We start from the raw sequence: 20,530 nt of genomic DNA, 5'->3' as shown, positions 1-20,530 counted from the left end.
TACTCGGTTGCCTTTGATCTCCCCTAATCATAATGTCACCTGTATATTTTGGTGTTTCACAGCTCCTCATCTTTTTTTATAAGGTATTAGTAGAAATACTAAATTCTCTCTTGTGCTAGGTGTAATCCTACTACAAGTAATTAAAGTTTTTAAGGGTAAACAAAGTTAAATATACCTCAGAAAAAATAATACTGATTATACTACTACTTTGGGGGATTGCAGAACTGATTGAAGTATTGGTTATTTTGGCCTTAAAAGCCAGACGCTTGTTGTCTAATTCATGTAGCATTTGCTACTACATGCAACTTTTTTTAGCTCCTAGCTTGGAGAACAGAAGAGGAGAAAGCTCCGTTTGCGTAAATATAGAAGTTTGCACACAGAGCATTCTTAGCAGCAAACTGAGTTTCGCTGTGCAGTCCTGTTTCAGAGCGAAATCAAGAGTGAACTACAGTTTAGCAACTGACAGAAGTTCATTGTAGTAAAACCTTTTGCTAATCCGTAGCCATGGTTATTAGAGAACAGCGGTATTCCCCACTCTAGCTTTATGGTAGGCAAGAATTTGACGTTTCTGTAGTAGCCATTTGAGCAGGAACAACCATAGGTTGCATTAAAGACCTTATAAACAAATCCTGAGTAAAAGGTGAAATATTAACATCATTGGTTTCTAAATTTTGCAAGGGTGTAGTTGCATTTTCTCCCTGCTAAAGCCAATTTAAGCCGCTGCTTGTTGGTCACTCATTCCTGAACCACGGTTCTCAAAGCAGGGATGGAGATGGCAGTGTCAGTAAAAACACGTGAGCCTGTGTTACAAGTGAAATCACACCACTGATCTAGTCCGGTTGGTTTTGAAAGGCAGGATGCACCAGGGGGTTGGTAGTGTTTAATTCCAGACCATCTCAGTGATACACCTCCACACCCTTCAGCTTGCGTTGGCGAAACGGGGAGCTGTGGAAGTCTCTAACTCTTCAGCTGTCTTTTAAAATGGAGGTTGTAAGTGTTAATTTTTAGCACCGGGAAAATTGTTTATAGAATAATTTTCCCCAATATACTGTATAACAAAATTGAGACGCATACTTTTATGAATGCGTACAAGATAAATTTAGTTTTATAATGCTTCCAGTTGAAATATATCTGCCTCCAGTTTATGTGCATTATATCTAGCAATAATTTGTAGAGTTATACCTCAGTAATAATTTTATAGGGCTAGGAGAAAATATAAGTGGAAATTGAATAATACCTGCAGCTACTGTTCTGCTTGGTAGTGTTTACATCTCACAATTATTCTCAGTTTAACTGAGGTTTGTTTGTTTATAGGAGTTTTTGGGTGGGAGATTGAAGAGTCAGTTTGGAGCTCCCACAGTTGGAGCATTTGGTAGCAGCGCTGCACAGCATCCATGCACTGCAGTTCCTCAGCCCTTACGGGTTTTAAGTTATGTTGTTCTGCGACATTCATTCTGAATGACTTCATACTCTAAATTAATTGAGACTATTCCAACACCAAACTAAGACTTTACCCTTCTATGAATGGCTGAATGAATAATTGATGAATGCCTTTGTCACCTGACAAGTCTGTGTGAAAAATCTAAAATCCTTCCATGATACTGTGAGTCCCTCCTCCCGCTCAGTCTCACGAGGATAGACTGAACTTTATCCTTCGAGATAGCTAGTCTGCAGAACTGGTGTTGAGCACTGCACTCTGGTGAGGTGATCCTAAGTGGCAGTGGGGTCAGATGCATCGGCAGAACAGAGCAGAACAGATTCCGGACGGCCCAAAGGAAAGGTTCAGACTTGGGGCCTGTTGTTTGTGTTAGGTTTTTTGTTTGGTGGTTGTTTTTTTCTTTTAAAGGCATGAAGCCTTGTTGACTTAAACTACTGAAAACTCTGTTTATTGCCAATTAGCTTGTGGTACTTCATATATTTGTGAAGTGTGAATGCTCTCCAGACATCCTTCGGGTGACGTTCTTGTTTTTTTAAGGTGAGCTACGAGTGGTGCCTCAGGCCTTGAAGGGTATGATCGTAAATATGCCGTTATTCAAAATGATCGCCTTCTATACGTGTCTGATCTCTTCTGTTGAATGGTTAGTTTGAAAGCTATAAAGATATTAATCTTGTGAGCATGTTACAACTGGATATTTGCGGATGTGGAGTCTTGCCTGCTCACTAGAGTGGAGTTAAAGTATGTACCCATCGGCCAGAAAAAAATAAGAAAAAGGTGGGCTGTCTTTTACTAAGAGCTGTAACAAAGTATGTTTATCCAAAAGCTAGGGTAATCATTTTTAACATTTTAAAAAGGCATAGCACCAGGTATCTTTTGAACCTGCATGTATTACAAAAAATAAAAAAAGAGAGGACAGACTGTATCCTGAACAGAAAAAGGGCTGAGGAAGATGGTGATTTTAGTAGTAAGATAGTTGAATGCATCTCCCACATTTCTTGGGCAGCTTCTCAGTTGCATGTTGGTTTCGTTGTGCAGGTGTATTTTTTAATCCTGTCATTACAGAAGTAAATTTCCTCTGTGTTTTCATCAGATGATATATTTACTTCCCTGGTTTCATCCTTAAGACCCTGTGCACAAAACTTCTGCACTACTGACATCCATAGAGAAGAGTGGTGCCTTAACAGATTGTGTAGCCTATTGTGTGATATTTGAAGTATCCTGACTTAGTGCATCTGGAAATTTTAAAACCTATTTTTCATGTAAACACTGAAGCCATTTTTCTCACATAATCCTTTTTTAATTGTGTGCGTCATCACTGCAAGTGGATAAGTTGTCATCTGCTGTCTTTTCATCCAAACACATAACTATATAGTCATAATAGACATAATACTGAGTTTGTCTTAGTTCAGTCACTTGGTTGCACCAAGCTTGAGAATGTAAATCACCGCCTAGTTAGTAGGCAAAGAACGCTCCGTCCTTGTAGCAGGAAGGAGCCAATAGGAACCTCTCACACCTAGAATTGTACTGACATGTCTGTGAAATAACTCAAAAAATCAGATAAATTTTAATCATGTCTTCATCTAAAAACTGTAGAAATGTAGTAAGTCTTGTTTTGGTTTTGACTTTCACATATACCGTAAAGGATGAGAAAACAAGAATTCTTGACTGAGAGCTGAGATGTGCCTTGTTGCTTAAGTGTAGATCTGTAAGAATAACGTAGTTGTATAATAAATAATATGTCAGTGTCCCAGCAAGTTGATTTTAGCGTATTGGAACTTTTTTCTTCTGTACTAACGAGCATCTCCTTGATGTCCTTGGTGATTTACTCTATTGCTTGAGTTAATCTTGTAGCTACATAAGTGTGAGGATTTTTAGTGATGAGATATTGCTTGCTGTTTTTCTCATGCTTCTCTCATGACATACATAGATACAGTCTATCCTATCCTAGTTGACAGGGCTCATAAGAATTACGTTACCTCTTCAGTGCAAATTACTCTGGTGACTTCTGTTACTGACTTAAAATTAAAGCATGGTTTCCTACACTCAGTTTAGTGATTTCTCATATTTCTTCTCTCTTCTATGACTGTGTGTTCTTGTTCCTTCCTTGCATCAGTGATTGTTCGGCTGCAAGGTCAGCAAAAAAAAAAGGCGTAGGTTTGTGTCAGATGAACTCACTGCACCTATTTGCTTTGCAGCTGTTTGACCATTTGATCAGACACAAAAGAAAGCATTACCCATTTTGGCAACCTACAGCCTCGCTGCGTGCTTGGAGGACCAGCGTGAAAGCTAGGATTGGCAAGCTGCTAAAGAAAACTGGTGAATCTGCCCCATCATCAGTGCTGGGGTGCCAAGAAGTCTGCTGTGTTTGTACAAAAGCAGAACATCTGGGAGATTTTTAGGAGTTGATGCTTTTGTGTGCTAGATGTAAACAAGCTAATTGTGCTTGGTGGAGGCAATAGGTACCCTCTAAAGAGACAGTAAAAGTGGCTGTTTAAGTGTGGTTTGCTCAAGCAAATCCCTGCAGTTGCCTAAAGACATGGTCTTGTTGGATTGAAAGCGAACTATTTTTGATGGCTTGGTCTGCTCTGATCCCGCTTACTGTGTGATCTCCTGAAACCATTTCAGTGAGCCTCCGTGGTAGCGGGGATGGAAACGCCACCGTTTTCAAAATTACTGTAGGGTATTTCAGACGAGAGGCTTCAGACTGAACAGCTTTATTTTCCTTGCACGCTTGTATCTAGTTTGAAAATGTAATGGCAGGCCAGCCTAGAGGTAGTTTGTCACTGCTTCTGTTCTTCTGTCTTTCACTTCTAGAGAATTTCAGAAAAGGGGTTAAGAATTTTCTCAGGTGTATGCTACAAGATGAAGCATGTAACGGTTTTTCTGAACACTTATTTAAATGACTGAAAATACCTTATTTTGATTGAAGACTGAAATCTACAGAAAATAGTAGCAAATTCTTACTGTTCTCCTCAAGTCTGTGGTTAATCTTCCCCAAAAGTTTCAAAGGATCTCGCATTACACTTGAGTTATTCTAGAACCATTTACACCATTCACAAATCTGTAGTTCTGCAACATCTACCAAAAGATCACCTCGAAACAGTGAAGTCTTTCAATTCTTATGCATTTGTAAAGAGAACATACATCTGTAAACTTTTTCTCTCATATTCAGGAATTCTAAGAAGTTATGAGTAAGATATGCTGAAATGCATTGCACAAAGTACTGGAACAGTAAAATACGTTTTCTGAGTTTCTGTTATGGCTAAATAGATCTGTCCTTAATGTGCAGAAGCAATCTGAGAATTAAAAGAGCTGGAATACAGGGAAGCTTTAAGGTGCATTTGTAACTGGTACCTGTGTACGTTGTCCAGTTCATCCACCTGCAAGGCTTGTGGAAAGCAGCCCCGCATCCATCCTGGCTGCAGCTCAGTAGTGGTGATACTGCAGCGAAGGGTTGTAGGGGACGGGGATTTGGACAGACAGGGAAGGATGTAGGAGCAAAGTCTCCCATTCTGGGTGAGATCTAACTGCTGAGCCATGACAGGAGAGGCAGGCAATATTACTATGAACCTAATATTTTGAGGGATAAAGTCTGGTTGCTTGTTTTCCAATAATGAACCAGTTATCCATACCCAAAGGAGTGGGTAACACAACTTGGGAAGTATGTTCAGCCAGTAAATCCCAGTCTTGTAAGGAAGAAAGAGATTTTCTTGTTAACTCCTCCCAAGTTTTACCTGATTTTAAGGCTCGCAGGAATCCTGCATTTGGTATTTCCTGTTCCCTTAAGGTGAATATATGAGAATCAAAACTGACTTTGCGAGTGCCTTTCCTCAAACAGCGTGTCTAGATGGAGGCACGGTGGCAGGGTCGGGGTCTTCTGTGGGGCTGGGCTTCAGAGAGCATCTCCCCATTCCTTCCTCTCCTGCACCATGTGCCTGGCAGCTGCTGGCCATGCAGGAGGTCGGAGTGAGTGAGCATACTCGTCTGCGATAGCTTAAGTATGCATGCAAGTGTTTGTAGGATCAAAGCCAACAGTTGTCTAATCTTGAAATCGAGATTAGAAAATCGGCGACTTTGCCAAGAAATGTGTTAATGGAAAGGACAGCAGTTAAAACAACTGCCTGTGTGGAGGGGTACAGCACTCTAATTACCCCCCCACTGAGACAGATGTACATTTAACACTGGCATCCTCGTTAATAATTGATTTGATTGGTTTTCATCTGAGTGTTGTTATTAGAGACTCAATATTGGGTATATTTTCTGTTCAGAGAAATTACATTACTTCTCAACTGGTTCGGATGTTGGTTTTCCTGCCTGGTTACAGATGTTTACTACAGACGGGTTGAAGAGTTACTTCACAGTGTTGGGGTGAGAAGAGAGCGACAGATAAAATGGAAAAGACAAATTAAGATCATCTCACATCTGTGCTCATTATGTCATATTTTTGTAGAGTTTTTTAGTTGGGCCAGTTTTAAGCAGTCTTTTAAACGATATACTTTGAAAGTGATCACTTAAAAGGAATCACTACTACATATTTAATAGTACTTTTGTGACGCATCACAGAAGCTTCAAAAAGTCAACTTTTTGTTTTTAGGTAAAGTAAAAGAAAAAAAGCTGTGCTTTTTTTCCCCATATGTCGTAAGAAGTCTCTTTTGTTTGATGGAATAAATACTGCATTTATTTCAGTGTTTTAAGGTATCTCATAACTTATCTATCGCAAATTGTAGCTAAACCTTTGGGAAGAACTGGAAATTTAGAAGTATGACCATGATGGTGTGTTGTACTGACTTTGGGGCTATGTTTTGGACAGTGACCAAAACCAGCATTGATAACCCAGGGGTGTTTCTGTTCCTGCTGAGCAGCGCTTCCACAGAGCCAAGGCCTTTCCTGCCCCTCACCCCAACCCACCCCACCAGCGAGGGGCTGGGGGGCACAAGGGGCTGGGGGGTGGACACGGCTGGGGCAGTGACCCCAGCTGACCCCAGGGATGTTCCACACTGTATGGCGTTGTGCTTAAAGTTGGGGAGAAGAAGGAGGAAGGGAGGACGTTTAGAGTTAAGGCATTTGTCTTCTCAAGCTGCTGTTAGGGCGTGATGGGGCCCTGCTTTCCTGGAGATGGCTGAACACCCGCCAGCCCGTGGGAAGCAGCGAATGAATTCCTTGTCTTGCTTTGCTTGCACGTGCAGCTTTTGCTTTCCCTATTAAACTGTTTTTATCTTAACCTACAAGTTTTTGCACTTTTACCCTTCAGTTCTCTCCCCATCCCACCGGGGCAGAGTGAGTGAGCAGCTACGTGGGGCTGGCTGCCCACCGGGGTTAAACCACGACACATCTAAACAGTCAATTGATTTAAAGCAAGACTTGCATAACTCTGCATAATTGAGAATTCAGTACTGCTTTTTAAAAAACTTTCTTACTTATTTAAAAGATTGGCTTTATTTATTATTGTGCTGCATTTTGTGTTTCTCACCTGAAGTCCCAAAACACAGTGGACACTCCCCTGGGTTACCACCATGCAGGTGAAGGCATGTCGGGACGTGCGGGCAAGAAAGCAGCCCATTTCTGAAAGAAACTCATGTGTAACTTGTGAGTTTGAGATTTGGCCTTTTGGTTATTTAGCAAATATTCCTAAATGAAGGAAAAGCTTGACTGGGTAGTTTTATTACTTCATTATATTCTTGCAAATTTAACAGTCCATTTAGACACCTGGAACAGTTTCTAGTCGTCAAAGAACCCTGGAAAGTGATTTAAAAAAATCAGGTATGACCCAGGAAGTGTACCCATGTGTTCTATGATTCTGTGGGTTATTACAGCTTAATGAAAGAATTGATTTTTTTTAAGTAAAACCTTAAAATAATTTTTATTTTTTAAAACCTTAAAGTTAGAACTTCGCTTTGATTTTTCCAAGTCCTGTTATATAACGATTACAGCACCTTTTTTATTCTGCTTTCTTGAATGCTGTTTAACTCATTCTTACAGGAACAAGGGTCCTTGAAGCGTGGGGCATATGCCAGGCTTACGGTTGGCTTATAAAAATCTCAGTGTGGCAGCCTTTGTATTCGCAAGCTTGAAATGAATAAAAATGTTGTTTCAAAAAGAGCCAGACGTGGCTGGTTATTCACTTGGTGGTACGTCGCAAGCCGAGCAGTGAGTAACATCACTTCTTAACTCTGGGAGAACAGATATGTTCTGCTCCAGGTGAGAAAGACCCACCTCGGTCTCCTTGAGACATACCCCCAGGCAGAGCCTCAGATCAGCTGCGTCTGCTAAAGTGATAGTGGAAGAAAGGGCCGTTAGCCTTTTTATTTCTTCTTCTTTCCCCCTTTTTTCTTTTTTTGTTGTTAAAAAATGGACTGGCTGTATTTTAGCTTCTCCGGCAGAGGCAGGGCTCCGGTGGCTGGAGGCGGCGGCCGTGCTGCCTTTCGCTCCCTCCCCAGTCACGAAGCAGCGGGCTCCCCGCCCCCGCGCTGCCCGGACGGGTGGGCGGGCCGCCTGCGGCCCCCGCTCCCAACCGCCCCCCGCCCCGCTCACCCGGGCCCGGCAGGAGCGGCCCCCGCTCCCGACCTCACCCGCCCCGGGCCCGGCAGGAGCGGCCCCCGCTCCCGACCTCACCCGCCCCGGACCCGTCGGGAGCGGCCCCCGCTCCCGACGCCCCCTCGCCCCCCGCCCCGCTTCCCCGGTCCCGACACCACCACCCCCAGGTCCTGTCAGAAGCGGCCGCCGCCCCCCGCCCCGGTCCCGGCTGGGGCAGCCCCCGCTCCCGACCCCCCCCCGCCCCGGTCCCGTCGGGAGCGGCTCCGCCCGCCACCCGCCCGGTGCCTTCCTTTGTCGCCCTCTCTTCCCTTTCCCCCGTTTCTCTCGCCGCGCCTCCGGCACCGAAGCGAAGAGTGTGTTTACCCGGAGCCCGCCAGGAAGGGGCGGGTGGGAGGCGAGGCGGGCCGGAGGCCGTGGGCCAGGTGGGGCCGCTGCCTCCCGCGGCCGGCGGTGCGGAGCGGTGCCAGGCTGGAGCCGGCGGGCGCGGCGGTGGCCGGGCCTCCTCTTCCTCCGGGAGCGGGGCGCGGCGAGGCGAGACTGGCCTGGGGGAAAGGCTCTGCTGGGGCGCTGCGGGGCTGTCACTGCGGTGGAGAGAAGGAAACGCGTACTCTGGACTCATATTTTTTTAAACTGGGAGAAGGACAGAGCCCGGCACAGCCTTTATGGCCTTTATGTTGCCGTGGTGGTGGCTCTGCCCTGTTGGATGGTGAGGTGAGGGAAGGAGGAGAAGGAATTGCTCTCTCTGTCTCTGAACGAGTGTGCTCAGGTTTGCCTCTGCGGTCTTGATGCCAGAAACCTGGCAGCGTGGTATTTGTGCAATTTCTTTTTCTTCATTCTAGAAGATAAATACAATATGGATGTAAGGTGAGAACGGGCTGTTTACAGAGGCTCCTCTCAGGTTAATGGACGTCTCCCTGTATGCCCTGTGCAGTCGGTCACTGTGGCGGGGAGAGGCTCTCCAGGAAGTAACTGAGCCCGAGTGTGGCTCTTGCTCTGACATGCTTTTGGAAGCAGCTTTTCTTTCTCCGTTTGTAGCTGTAGGAGCTGATGGGTTACCAGGCTTCTGCACTGCGTTGCCCCCATGACTACTCCATTGCCTCTCATCGTTCATCTCGCTTTAGTTTCTCTGAAGCTGTTGTTTGACTGCCTCCATGGCTGATGTGAACCCGCACATTAACCTGGTTAGCAGCTCTTTCAGCAGGCTACAATAATGTGGTTAGTAAAGACCCCCTGCTGACGCACTTGAAGTGGCTTGTAAGCCTGAACAGAAGTTGTCCCTGTCATGGTACATGTGCCGCTGAACGTACTACTTCTCACATCATCTCTCTTCTGGTTTCCACTCATCTCTTCTGCCCAAGGCTGCCGGTAGTAGCATAGAAGTCCTCTGACAGCACAGTGCTTTGCCTGTACTCAGCCTCTTCGTATGGGTGCCAACGCAGAAGTAGTCCTTAGAGGGCGAGCCATGCTGTAGGGTGACTCCATGAGTGTAAACTACTCTTCCAACCAAACCAGAAACGTGCAAGCTTTATAGCATGGCCACTGGTCTTGTACACTGTCCTGTGTCGTTCTAGGATAGTGTGTGCCCAGCTTTATGCCGATTCAGCACTTAGGAGGCAGGTGGTGGAGAGGGATGGTCATGGTTAAAACAGGTCAGGGCTGAGAGATCTTATGGGTCCATTCCTGGCCTTGGAGCTTGTCCGCAGTGTAAGCTGCTCCTTGTGAAATGAAGGGAAGTAAGCTGCCATTCATATGGCTCCTCCAAGAGTATTGAATTTGTTCTGAAAATCTAAAATGAAATATTGACTACTTTTAACATTGGATCTCATAAGCTTTATTTTATTTTTTCTGAAGGAAATTAAAGCGTGTTATACGTGCAGAAGCCATGTCAATACCACCTCCTTGCTATTCTCAAAGTATTAACCGCACTTCATAACTATCTCTATAATATTAGTTAATGGTGACTTCTGTAGTTTAGCAAATGAATTGACTTTTTTACACGTACTGGAATTGTTAGTGTGCTGCCTCTGCGATAATGAGGCTTGGGATTCTTTAACGTTAATCCTGCCTGTCCTTTCCACTACCTGTAGCCTGGGGCAATTGGTTTAACTTCAGTGTTTTAGCTTCCTCTTTTGCAAAAAGAACACTAGAAGCATTATTCCCATTAACTTTTTATTACCATAATTAATCTCTTCCATGGTTTGTTCCCGACAGCAGAGCACTCTGCTGTGACATGTCATTCTTCTATGCTAAAAACTGCACGTGTGGTAAACTTTTACCAATCCTTGGTGTTCTTAACATTCAACACTAGTATTTTTCACGCATCTTGGATTTTGCTACTTCAGTAACTACCGCAAAATAATAATTTAAAAATAATCTTGAAATGTCGTGCTACCTGGTTGCTTCTGCCCAACCCTCACGTTCTGTATGTAATCCTGATTTCAATTTGTGAAGGTGAAGCACGGTAACAGCAACATACGTTGATATTAATAATACAAAGTTCTCTGCTGATTTGGTTGAGTTTGGAAAGAATTTAGAAAAAAAGCTAATTTCTAATCCTGAAAACTTGAATTTTCTTAAACGTCACTGGCTCAAAATGTAAACTATTTTCAAATATTGTTATTGCAGGCAAAATGCCAGCCCCTGAGCAGACCCCGATGGTGGAGGAGGGGCTGCCGCAGACAACACCGGAAGCTTCCACAGGCCCAGGCATGGAACCAGAGACTACTGCCACTACCATTTTAGCTTCTGTAAAGGAACAGGTATATGCTTTGTTTTCGGCAATTGAGAAATTCGGTGTGCATTGTGGCATTAACCATTGTCTTTTATTGCACTGCTGGGAAAGAACAGCATTGGTACTAAGATGTGTGGCCTAGCATTGGCATAGTATATTTTGTAGGTCAGAGTGTTGTAATCTGAATAGAAAGCGTTCATTTAATTGCATTGAACAGAAGCATCATTATGGCATTCTGTATCCCTTGGAATGTATGCACTGTTGTTGTAAATCAGACTTGAAACACAGGTTTATTCTTTAAAAAAAAAAAAAAAAAGAAAATCTAGTGTAGAATTGGTGCAACATTGAGAACCAGTCCTTTTTGTAGATTCTGCAAGGCTGTGTACAGTGTTACAGAAATCTGCACATGAAGGTTTCAGTATGATTAACTGTATTTTGTTACAGAATAGGTTTTAAACTTTGAGTTCGGTGGTAGTTATCAATACCAAGGTAGTAATATATTTTAAATCTGCAACACATTTATAGACATGTGTCTTAGTGATAGTCTTCATGGGGTAGATAAAATTGTTTTTGAAATCAAGTTCAGCATTATTTTGTGAAGATCATTCAAGGAGAAAAAAAATTGCGGTTTTACAAAGGAACATTCTAACTAAAGTTTTTGGGTTTGGTTTCTTAAATAAAAAAACCACAGAGAAGTAAGAATTTGGCTTTCATTGTTGGAATCAGAAATAATGATCTTTCTTGGCTTAATGCATAAATTGTAACATCTGAATTTCAGAATAAATCTGCTTTGCTGTCTCTGTTTCAGAAATTCTTTTAAGATAAATCAGTACTCAATTTAGGATATTAACTCTGAATGCAAACACTTGATATATTAGTTCTTCCATGTTATCCCATGCTAATATTAAAAAGAAAAGGTGAGGATTAGATTATATGGTGTTGACATCAACAGATTTCGTATCCATAAAACCTTCAGTCTTGAAGAAAATGAAAATTTTCTGCAGGATGATGAAATTTGGATCTTTATTAATAGTTCCACAAGTATTTCAGATGACAGTAGCAACCCTAACTATTTCCTAGTGATATTAAAACTAATATTGAATCTTCCACTGTGGAGGACGTTACTGCTGGAGGCTATTGATATATGAATAATTGCAGTCATCTGAGTTACAGTGAGTCTCCCCTCATCATGGCTTGCCTTGTGCCATCTTAGCTTATCACAAATGCCAATTAGAACTCATTTGCATAAAGTACATTTCTGGTCAGTTTAAGGTGGTACATTTTATTTTGCAGTTCACAAGGAACATGCTCGTAATGGTAGCTGGGTTGATGAGCAGCGCTGCAATAAATGGCAGTATTGTAATTGCTAGTGATCACCAGCCAATAGTCTTATTGCTGTGGTGACTGTCCAGGATTGCTTCTGTGTGGTTTTGATGCCGTCGTCATTGCTTAAAGTGGACGCACAATTACGACAGCGTTGTCTGTATTGGGTTCATACGTGATAAGTGCACAGTAAAAAGGCATTTGTTAACATCCCCTTTACATGAGAAACGTTTTTATCTTGTTCTTAGAAAAAAAATTATAATGGAATATTCATTTTAAAAAGGAGGTTAAAACCTCTTCCCCTTTCCATTTATAAAAAGACTATTAAGTATGTGAACTGTTAAGTAACTCAATTCTGATGGAAGGAAAAAAATAAAGTTAAAGTTGTGTTTAATAGTTAGTGAAACACAAACTTCAGAACAGTAGCCTAACTTTAAAATGTAGAGGCATGTTAGAACGAATACAAGGAGGAGGAAGATGTAAATTGTACTTCACTCTTGAAAATGATAATGTGAAACAATTAAGAGCTGAACTGTTGCTTTCTGGTATTTTTCTCTTCTTGATTATAATTATGGACACTGACATATTCAACACCCTTCCTGTATGGCAGAAAGCCCAGAACAGAATATTTTCCAGTGCGGTTATTTACTTTATTAAGCCTGAACAGAAACTACTATGCTGTTTGCTATGGCCTAACTTCCTTTTATACAGGAATCTCTCTTTATTTGCAGTAGGTCTTTATTTGTAAAATAGAGTTGCCACACCTTACCTTACTTCAGAAACACTTACTACAGTGGCAACACAATTCAGCAAAGCCTTTATTATTACTTGTCAAATTGTGCAAGATTTTAACTTAATAAAAACTTCTAAAATTACTACAATAGTTCTGAAATCTGAAGATAAATTTATTGAATGACTTTGTTAAGCTTTCTACTATAGTGGCATAGATGTGATTATATATAAAGTTGCACTGATTAGCCTATGAACCGTACAAGCCACTTTAAATAGACTCTCCATTTGTTTCTTTTTCCTATGACCCCAAATCAGTTTAAAGCAACTTTTTTTATGGGACTAGAGAGACTGTTGAGGGGACGTGCTCAGTGAGACAAAATTGTCAGGCAGCTGTGTAAATCTCCCTTGATTATATTTAGGAAAGAGACATTTCAGTTCGCTTTAGTGTTATGAAATAATGTGTGCAGGACAAGTGCAATCTGTGAAGAAATTTAGATTACTACAGCTTTGTGCTTTTCTGACAGAGCTCAAGTTTGTTTTAGTGTGAAATCACATCCCTAATTAGTATAAATTATGACACTACCACCACAACCACCACGGGCTTTGGCTGGGGTAGGGGGGATAGTTCTTTTACCAGGTGAAGTTATTCAGTTTGCGGACACACTGGTGGATATACTTCTGGGTGAAAATCAAGGGAAGGACTGACTCTTGCTGATGGTGTAAGTTGCATCTCTATTAGAGGAGTTCCTTTTTGAGTGCAGGGAAATCTTAAGGCTAACTCTAATGAAGCTGAAACATATTTTGGCCTTTTTTCTTTTAGTGGATTTGATGACGGGTTATGGGTTTTTAATTTGGGGAGGGGGTTGTTTCCTGTGGGTTTGTTTTGGAGGTGGATTTTCTGGGGGTTTGTTGGTGGGGTTTTTTGTTTGTTTGTTTTTAAACTTGTATTTCACATCTAAAATGTTACAAAGTTTCCATGCTATAATGGACAGAAGTATCTTCGGAAATGTTGAAACAAGTTTTACTTAAAACTAAAGCCTTAAAATGCATATGTCTATATTTCTGAATGCTGGGGCGTACTTGGATAGAAGTGTAGTTGAGTTCTGTAGGGAGTCTCTTATCCGTAATAAAAGTAAGTTGACTATTTTGATACTAAAATAACAAGTTGTTACGAATCGGAGGGGCAGCATCATAGCAGTAACTTTTTTTAGGGGGTGGGGGATGTATGGGCAGCTAGTTGCCAACATCTCCAGATAGATTTGTGGAACCATCGCTACTTTACATGTGCAAGCCGTATGCTGCAGAGTTTGGAATGAGTTGCTGCTGAACTGGCAAGATTAAATGGGATCATTCGGAATTGAATTTCCTGCTTAGCATGTTAGTTTTCCTTTTCAGTGACTGGGCTGAGAGAAAAGGTCTCACAGGAAAAACTGCCCATCGATCCAGTTTTGAAAAGTAATGTGAATATGCTGGTTTTAATCTCTTTGCTAAGAGAGAGGCCCTCGCAGCAGTGGCAGGTTTTTTTTTAGTTTGTTTGTTCTTTGGTCTTGTTGGCTTTGACACCTAAAGATAGCCAGCTTTTCAGCTTTTCTTTTGTAAATAGGTGACAGTTAAGTATGGTTGGATATGCTTTTGGATGAAAAATCATAAATCTCTGGGGTTTTCCTAAGTGTTTTCCTAGAAGTGTTCACTTTTGTTCAACACTTCAGCAAAACCTTTTCCTTTTGCGTTACTGTATTGAACCATATGATTTCCTTAGAAAGTGTGCACTTTACTTTTCTCCTTTCTTTATTGTTGAAGTTCAGAATTCTTTACGTAATACTTGAGATGTTTTTTGTCGGGTTTGCAGGAGGAAGGAGGGGAAGGCAAAAACCTTAAGTTTTTCAGATGGAATTGGAGGAAAGAATGCATTCTCCATATAGCAAAGAATTTATTATTGCATCTTGACTAGAATGACAGTATTTTGATATTAAGTTTGGGAGATTTCTTCACCAATTCACATACGTAGTGCTTTACATCAAGTATGCTGTATTCTGACTGTAGGCATGTCGTTTCAACAAGATACCTGAAACTCTAAATGCACTTTCAGTAATTACGCACAAACGTTGAAGTCTCACTTCGAAATTCTGATTTGCATGCAGCTAGTGATGGGTTAGGTGGATAAACGTGTATCAGTTCTGAAATGAAGGTGGTACTTTTTATTAAATGGACCTCCAAGCTCTGTGTGAGTGAAACAAAAATCTTTGATAACATTTTCTGAATGACTGAAAGAACTGGGTTTTTCCCAGCTCTCTTAATATTGTGTGAATTGCATAGGTCATTCTTCCCTGTTTAACCCCAGAACTTTGACATTTACTGTCTCTGCTGTTTACAAGCATTTCCAGTTTTGGTGAATCAAGTCTGAGAAGTCCACTTCCCAAGGCTCTTATTGTAGGACAAAACATACGCCACTTCTATTTCAGATGAAACAAGTAACTCATTTCCTTTATAAAAATTCTGTGTAGTCCTTTATTCATATGAAGGTCTAGAAATTGTATTTTCTTTCTAGCGTTGTACTGTTAGGCTTCTGAGCTGAAACCCGCCTTGAAGAAGAGCCTCCCTAGAACTGTGGGTACCCCTGAAATATACTGGAGTATTTAAACCTTTTATAACACTTTTATGTTCAGATTACCAGCCTATCTCCTCAGCAGCAACTGAACTCTAATCACCAGCTGGCAGAACATTATACTTCGCTTCAGCACCAATTTAAAACAACCTTGCGTAGTAACAAACCGTTTCCAAAGAGGATGCCGCTCAGATGTAGTCAGTGAATACCTCAGGTGCCATTCTTCCTTTCTACCATTGACTAAGTAGGCTTTCTATTAATTGCTTACATTTTGATCCCTCATCAGCTAGAGCAGCACTAAACTGTTTTACCAGACTAGTGAACAATGCAGGCATAAACGTATTAAGGGCTTTAATGGTCTGCTGCTGTTGAATACAGAGTATGTGTGATCAGCCAATAATTGTAGCTGTGTCATTTCACATCCTGTAATCTGCGATTCTCTTCACCCCGTCCAGTTTTTTTATCTTTTGTCTTCTATTTTGGAGGATAGTGATGTACTGAAAGCATGCAAATGCAGTTGTGTGCGTGAGTAAACTTTATTTTTACAGAAAACATTAAGGTTGATCTAATATGGTTAAGCAAAAGTACACTTTTTTTTTCTCAATAAATTCTGGTAGGAAGTTTAAATATTATATCACTACAGTATAATGTTCATGTTGAAAAAATACAGAATTCAGCGTGGTTTTAAGTTGCCTGATCTAGCTCCAAATTACAGCAAGTGGAAACATGTAGCACTCTGCATAGATCAGTGCAGGAGGTTAATGTGAAGAAGGTGTAAATGAACTTAATTTTGTTTGTCCTCTTCTTTGTTGCACTTCTGTATTGTAAAAATGTCCAAAATATAATTGCCTTTTCTTTAACACCATTTGAACTTTCATAGGCAGTGGGAGCTGCGTGTGTCTGCGCTGTATGATGCAGTTGAATGAGAAATGGTAAATTCAAGGTAAAAGCATTCCTTTCAAATGTAGGCTGTGCTTTCTTAGATCATCAGCTACTGGAAGATGCTCAACTGAATTGTTCAACAGGCAACATTTTTATGATTAGGAAAATATTTCATAGTTCATCTTGCAATTACCTTCTTAGTATTTCACAGACAGTGACATTTGGCAACTGAAGCAACTTAGCATGTCTCAGTGTTACTAGACCTTGAAATAACATCGCATCCTAGCCCTGCTGCTACCTCAGCAACCACTGAGGACCGGTAGAAGCCAAGACGTTGCAGGAGGTGCATCTTTCTGTCAGTGGCATCACCTCTCTCAGCTGTCCCAACTTGCCCGATCCTGGTCTGACTAGCCAGGCAGGTACCATTCAAAAACAGTTCATGAGTTGTCTTCACCACTTGTGCCATTGCTGCTGATTCTTACGTGGTTGTCACCAGAAAACCTTCAGTTAGCCAATTGAATCATCGTTTGTTTAAAGTTATCTGTGTTTTGTCAGAGGTTTTCAAATCACAACAGGGCAGGAAGGAAGTGACTTATTTTTCAACGTTGTGAATGCGGACTCCTCACTCTCATCCCTGTTACTGAGGGAGAAAAGTTCCTTGTTAACAAAAATGAAAATGTTGGATCTGTGTGACATGGTATCATAATGGGATGTAGACAGAAAGCACGAAATTGTCTCTAAACCTTTTATTATCCAAAGCCTGAAGCAGGAGGATGACAGTCTTCATGGTCAGTCATCCAAATTACATTCCTATTACTTACCTGTTTTCAAATATTTGCTGTTAATGGCCTGGCATGGTGTATTGGCAGTTACTTTCACTTGCCAGGGAGCCACAAGCCTGTCAGAGGTACTGAGCTTTCAAGTGAAAAGAGGATGTTGTTTTCAGGATTGGGGTAACTTGTCTCACCTGTATCCTGTGGCGATGAAGGCCTTGAAATGTCTTCCTGAGTGAGACCTTGACATCGTTGTGGACATATTACCACTTGGCATGCAGAGCTTGCCACGTAAGAGCTGGTGTTGGTCACCTGGCATGTACACTACAACATCGACACCCCATGCAAGGTTTTCCCCTCCTCCAGAAACTTCAGCCCCCAGAAGAAAAAATTACACAGCTCTAAAATTTGATGAGTGTTGTTTTTCACTCATGGAAGCTTGTCTGCCTGCAGTCTCAACTATGCCTTTCCAAAGCAAGGTGCTTTCTTCTCTTTCTTGAACCATGCATATGCTTCCTCTGCCTTATATGTAATTGTATATAAAGCTGACATTTTTTGTAGCTTTGTGATAAGAAAAACAGTCTGTGGTTTTGCAGTGGAATTTAGGTTATGAATAAAAAACCTGAAGTTTTGTAAGGTGATTAGTTACTGCTAAACCGGTGAGTAGAATTATAGAGCTTTTTTTTTTCTCCTCTATATATTGGATAATTTGGAAAAAATGTAGCACTGGCCAAGGCCTTGTGGTTTGTGTTTCAAAAGATTTGGTTGGTCCTTTTGATGCAGTATGGCGGTGCATTCTGTAACCTACGTCTATAATTTTAGTATGTTCTTGCTACATAGATGTTCTGCAAACCAAAACAGCTTATTAGTTGTTTTATTTGACTCCTGTCGTGTCATTTGGTCACAAGCCAGTACTATAAAAATCTGTTAATTGTGATTTTTGCCTAGGGCAGCAGCTTCTCTGTGTTGCTAGCAGCCAGCATTGTATGGGAGCATCCTGTTCGAGGAGCATGCTCTCCCACTGCTTTCAGAGAAGCTGGCTAGAGAAACAAATTCAAAAAGATTCCTGCAATAAATAGTATGCGCTCTGGCAGATAAACGTGGTGGTAGGAATCCATCCAGACTGGTATAAAAGCTATGAAGGTGATCAATGCACTTATTTAGAACTGATTAGTACTTAGTCTTCTATAATAATATGATGATTTAAGCTAAAAGAAAAAAAGGCTTAAAACATGAGGTATTCCAGCTGTAAAGAAGATGATACCCCTAAAATTATCCCTCTTATGTATTTATGCAGGTATTTAAGACATATCAAATACAGCTACAGATACTAGATTTAAAGAGAGACATACAAAAGTCAGCACTCATTGTTTCAAAAAGTATGTAAACTTTGCTACTTCATTGAAACCAGGGACTGCACGCATGTGATTCTGTGATTACTCAGGCTAGAAAATCGAGGTGAATTGATTTTGCTGCTTTCCTTGCACTTGCAAAAATGCATTGGATCTTCCTAAGCATCAGAAAGATTTTAAAATGGCAAAGTAGTTGTGTGCCTTTAACACCTCTGCAGTTCAGTGCACTGTGACCTTCTCTTTTTTTGGTCAGCACCAAAATGTAAAGTTATGAAGAAGCCAACATGGCTTCACCAAGGGGAAATCATGCCTGACTAATCTGGTGGCCACCTACAATGGCGTGACTGCATCAGTAGGCAAGAGAAGAGCTGCTGATGCCATCTACCTGGACTGCTGTAAGGCCTTTGGTAGGGTCCCACACAACATTCTTGCCACTAAATTGTAGAAAGACAGGTTTGTTGGATTAACTGTTCGATGGATAAGTAATTGGCTGGATGGCCATGTCCAGAGTTACAGTATGGCTCAATGCCTCAGTGGAAACCAGTAAAAAGTGGTGTCTGTACTGGGACCAATACTATTTACTGTCTTTGTTAGTGACATAGGCAGTGGCATCGAGTACACCCTCAGCAAGTTTGCAGGTATCACCAAGTTGACTGGTGCAGCTGATTTGTTCAAGGGAAGGGATGCCATCCAGAGGAACCTTGATAGGCTTGAGTGGGCCAAGTCCTGAAGTTCAAAAAGGCTGTTACACATCAGTGTTTCAGAGAAGGCTTCTCTTGTGTTGGCCATTCTAGTTTCAGTGGGGCTTTTTGTCTTTTAAACCTGTAATTGTTTTACACTTGTAAGATGTAAATCATTATTGATTTTTCTGATGTTCTCAATTATCTGGTTCATCTCTTAAGCACCTTTAGGACACAAGCATGTGACAAATTAGTTTAAAAACCTGTGATCGTGTAGACGTAAACTTGGTTGACAAGCCCAGATTTTCTTTTCCCTCTTGTGTATCTGATTTCTGCCAGTATAAGTGCTGGAACCGGAGCTTTCTCCTGTTTCTTTTCTTACGTGCTCCTTTTTAATTGATTCACTTTAAAAAGGCTTTCTAGGCAGTGTCAACCTTTTTGTAGGATTTGGTAATTTTTTCTGTAATTTTTTCATTCTGGAACGCAAAATGGCGAAAGGTGCCTAGTGACATTTGCCTTATAAAGTGCCTTCCTGCAGAAATACACTTGAGCGGGTGTAAAGGCCTGTGGTGGAGTGCAGGAGAAGATAACAAAGGGAGGAGAGTGCGCAGATGAATGTGCGTTTGTAGCATGTATTAAGAGTATCTTTTCTGGAATAATGTTATTTTCATTACTGCCTCTGCCTGTCATGAAAAGGCAAATTAATAAAGACTGGTTGAATGGAAGTAAATAATGCCTGGAGTATGTTTCATTTTATTCATCTCATTAGAAGATCACAATATAACAATAGGCAGCTTGTCTTGTGTTCAAATTCATAGTTTGTGTCAAAGACGTTGCAATTTTAATTTTTATTTAAAAGTAAGGAAGAGGAAGTAGCTTTAAACATATGGTAAATGTTTTATATTCTGCAAACAAGCAGTGCAATACTGTTTACTTTAAAGATATTTGTTTCATGCTGTATAATACGTCATGTTTGACTTGGGGAAAAGCTTGTCTTGCTGGCATTTGCTTCAAAACTTAGATCTTCGGCATCTGAGTGTCTTTTGGAAATCATGGCATTCTCCATTAGCATATAACGACTGGCTGGTGAATCAGCTTTTAGATGGGTGTATTATCTATACTCAGAACTGGAAGATAAATTCTCATTTAAAAACGTCTTTGCCTTTTTTTGCTTAATACACTTTTTAGTATTTTCTCTCCAAAACACAAACTGTCTAAACGGACTGACTGGGTGCAGTACCTGGTGCACCTCTTCGGTATAACATGAAGTTGAATCATGCTAAGACGTGCTGCCAGGCTCTGATGACTGGGTCTCTGCTACTGGATGCAGTTACATGTCGTACAAACCTTCTGATATTATCCATACTTTCTTGTCCATGTACAGGCCCATAAGATTTGCTGTGGTCTGCAGGTTATCATGTTCATGAGGCTTTTCATATCAGGTCTCAGGATTAAAAGGATTTAGCTTTAGAATTCTGTC

The 20,530-nt window shown here is 41.2% G+C and overlaps 1 protein-coding gene across 10 annotated transcripts in view; it reads left to right on the top strand.

The window, feature by feature from the left end:
- Positions 1–20,530, top strand: part of PKP4 (plakophilin 4) — a 95,932-nt gene that overhangs the window by 17,410 nt on the left and 57,992 nt on the right. For 8 of the 10 annotated variants that reach the window (XM_075092677.1, XM_075092686.1, XM_075092682.1 and 5 more), the window contains exon 2: positions 10,598–10,731. In XM_075092677.1, the coding sequence (XP_074948778.1) occupies positions 10,603–10,731 (129 nt within the window). In that variant the 5' untranslated portion in view covers positions 10,598–10,602. Of the gene's footprint in view, positions 1–8,412; positions 8,684–9,168; positions 9,258–10,597; positions 10,732–20,530 lie in introns of those variants that run through there. The other 2 variants (XM_075092679.1, XM_075092684.1) reach the window with 2 other exon arrangements.

The sequence above is a fragment of the Phalacrocorax aristotelis genome, chromosome 5, assembly GCF_949628215.1.
Source record: "Phalacrocorax aristotelis chromosome 5, bGulAri2.1, whole genome shotgun sequence".
Classification (NCBI taxonomy): domain Eukaryota; kingdom Metazoa; phylum Chordata; class Aves; order Suliformes; family Phalacrocoracidae; genus Phalacrocorax; species Phalacrocorax aristotelis.
Note: the sequence above shows the minus strand (reverse complement) of the source record. Positions and strands in the feature narration are given on the sequence as shown.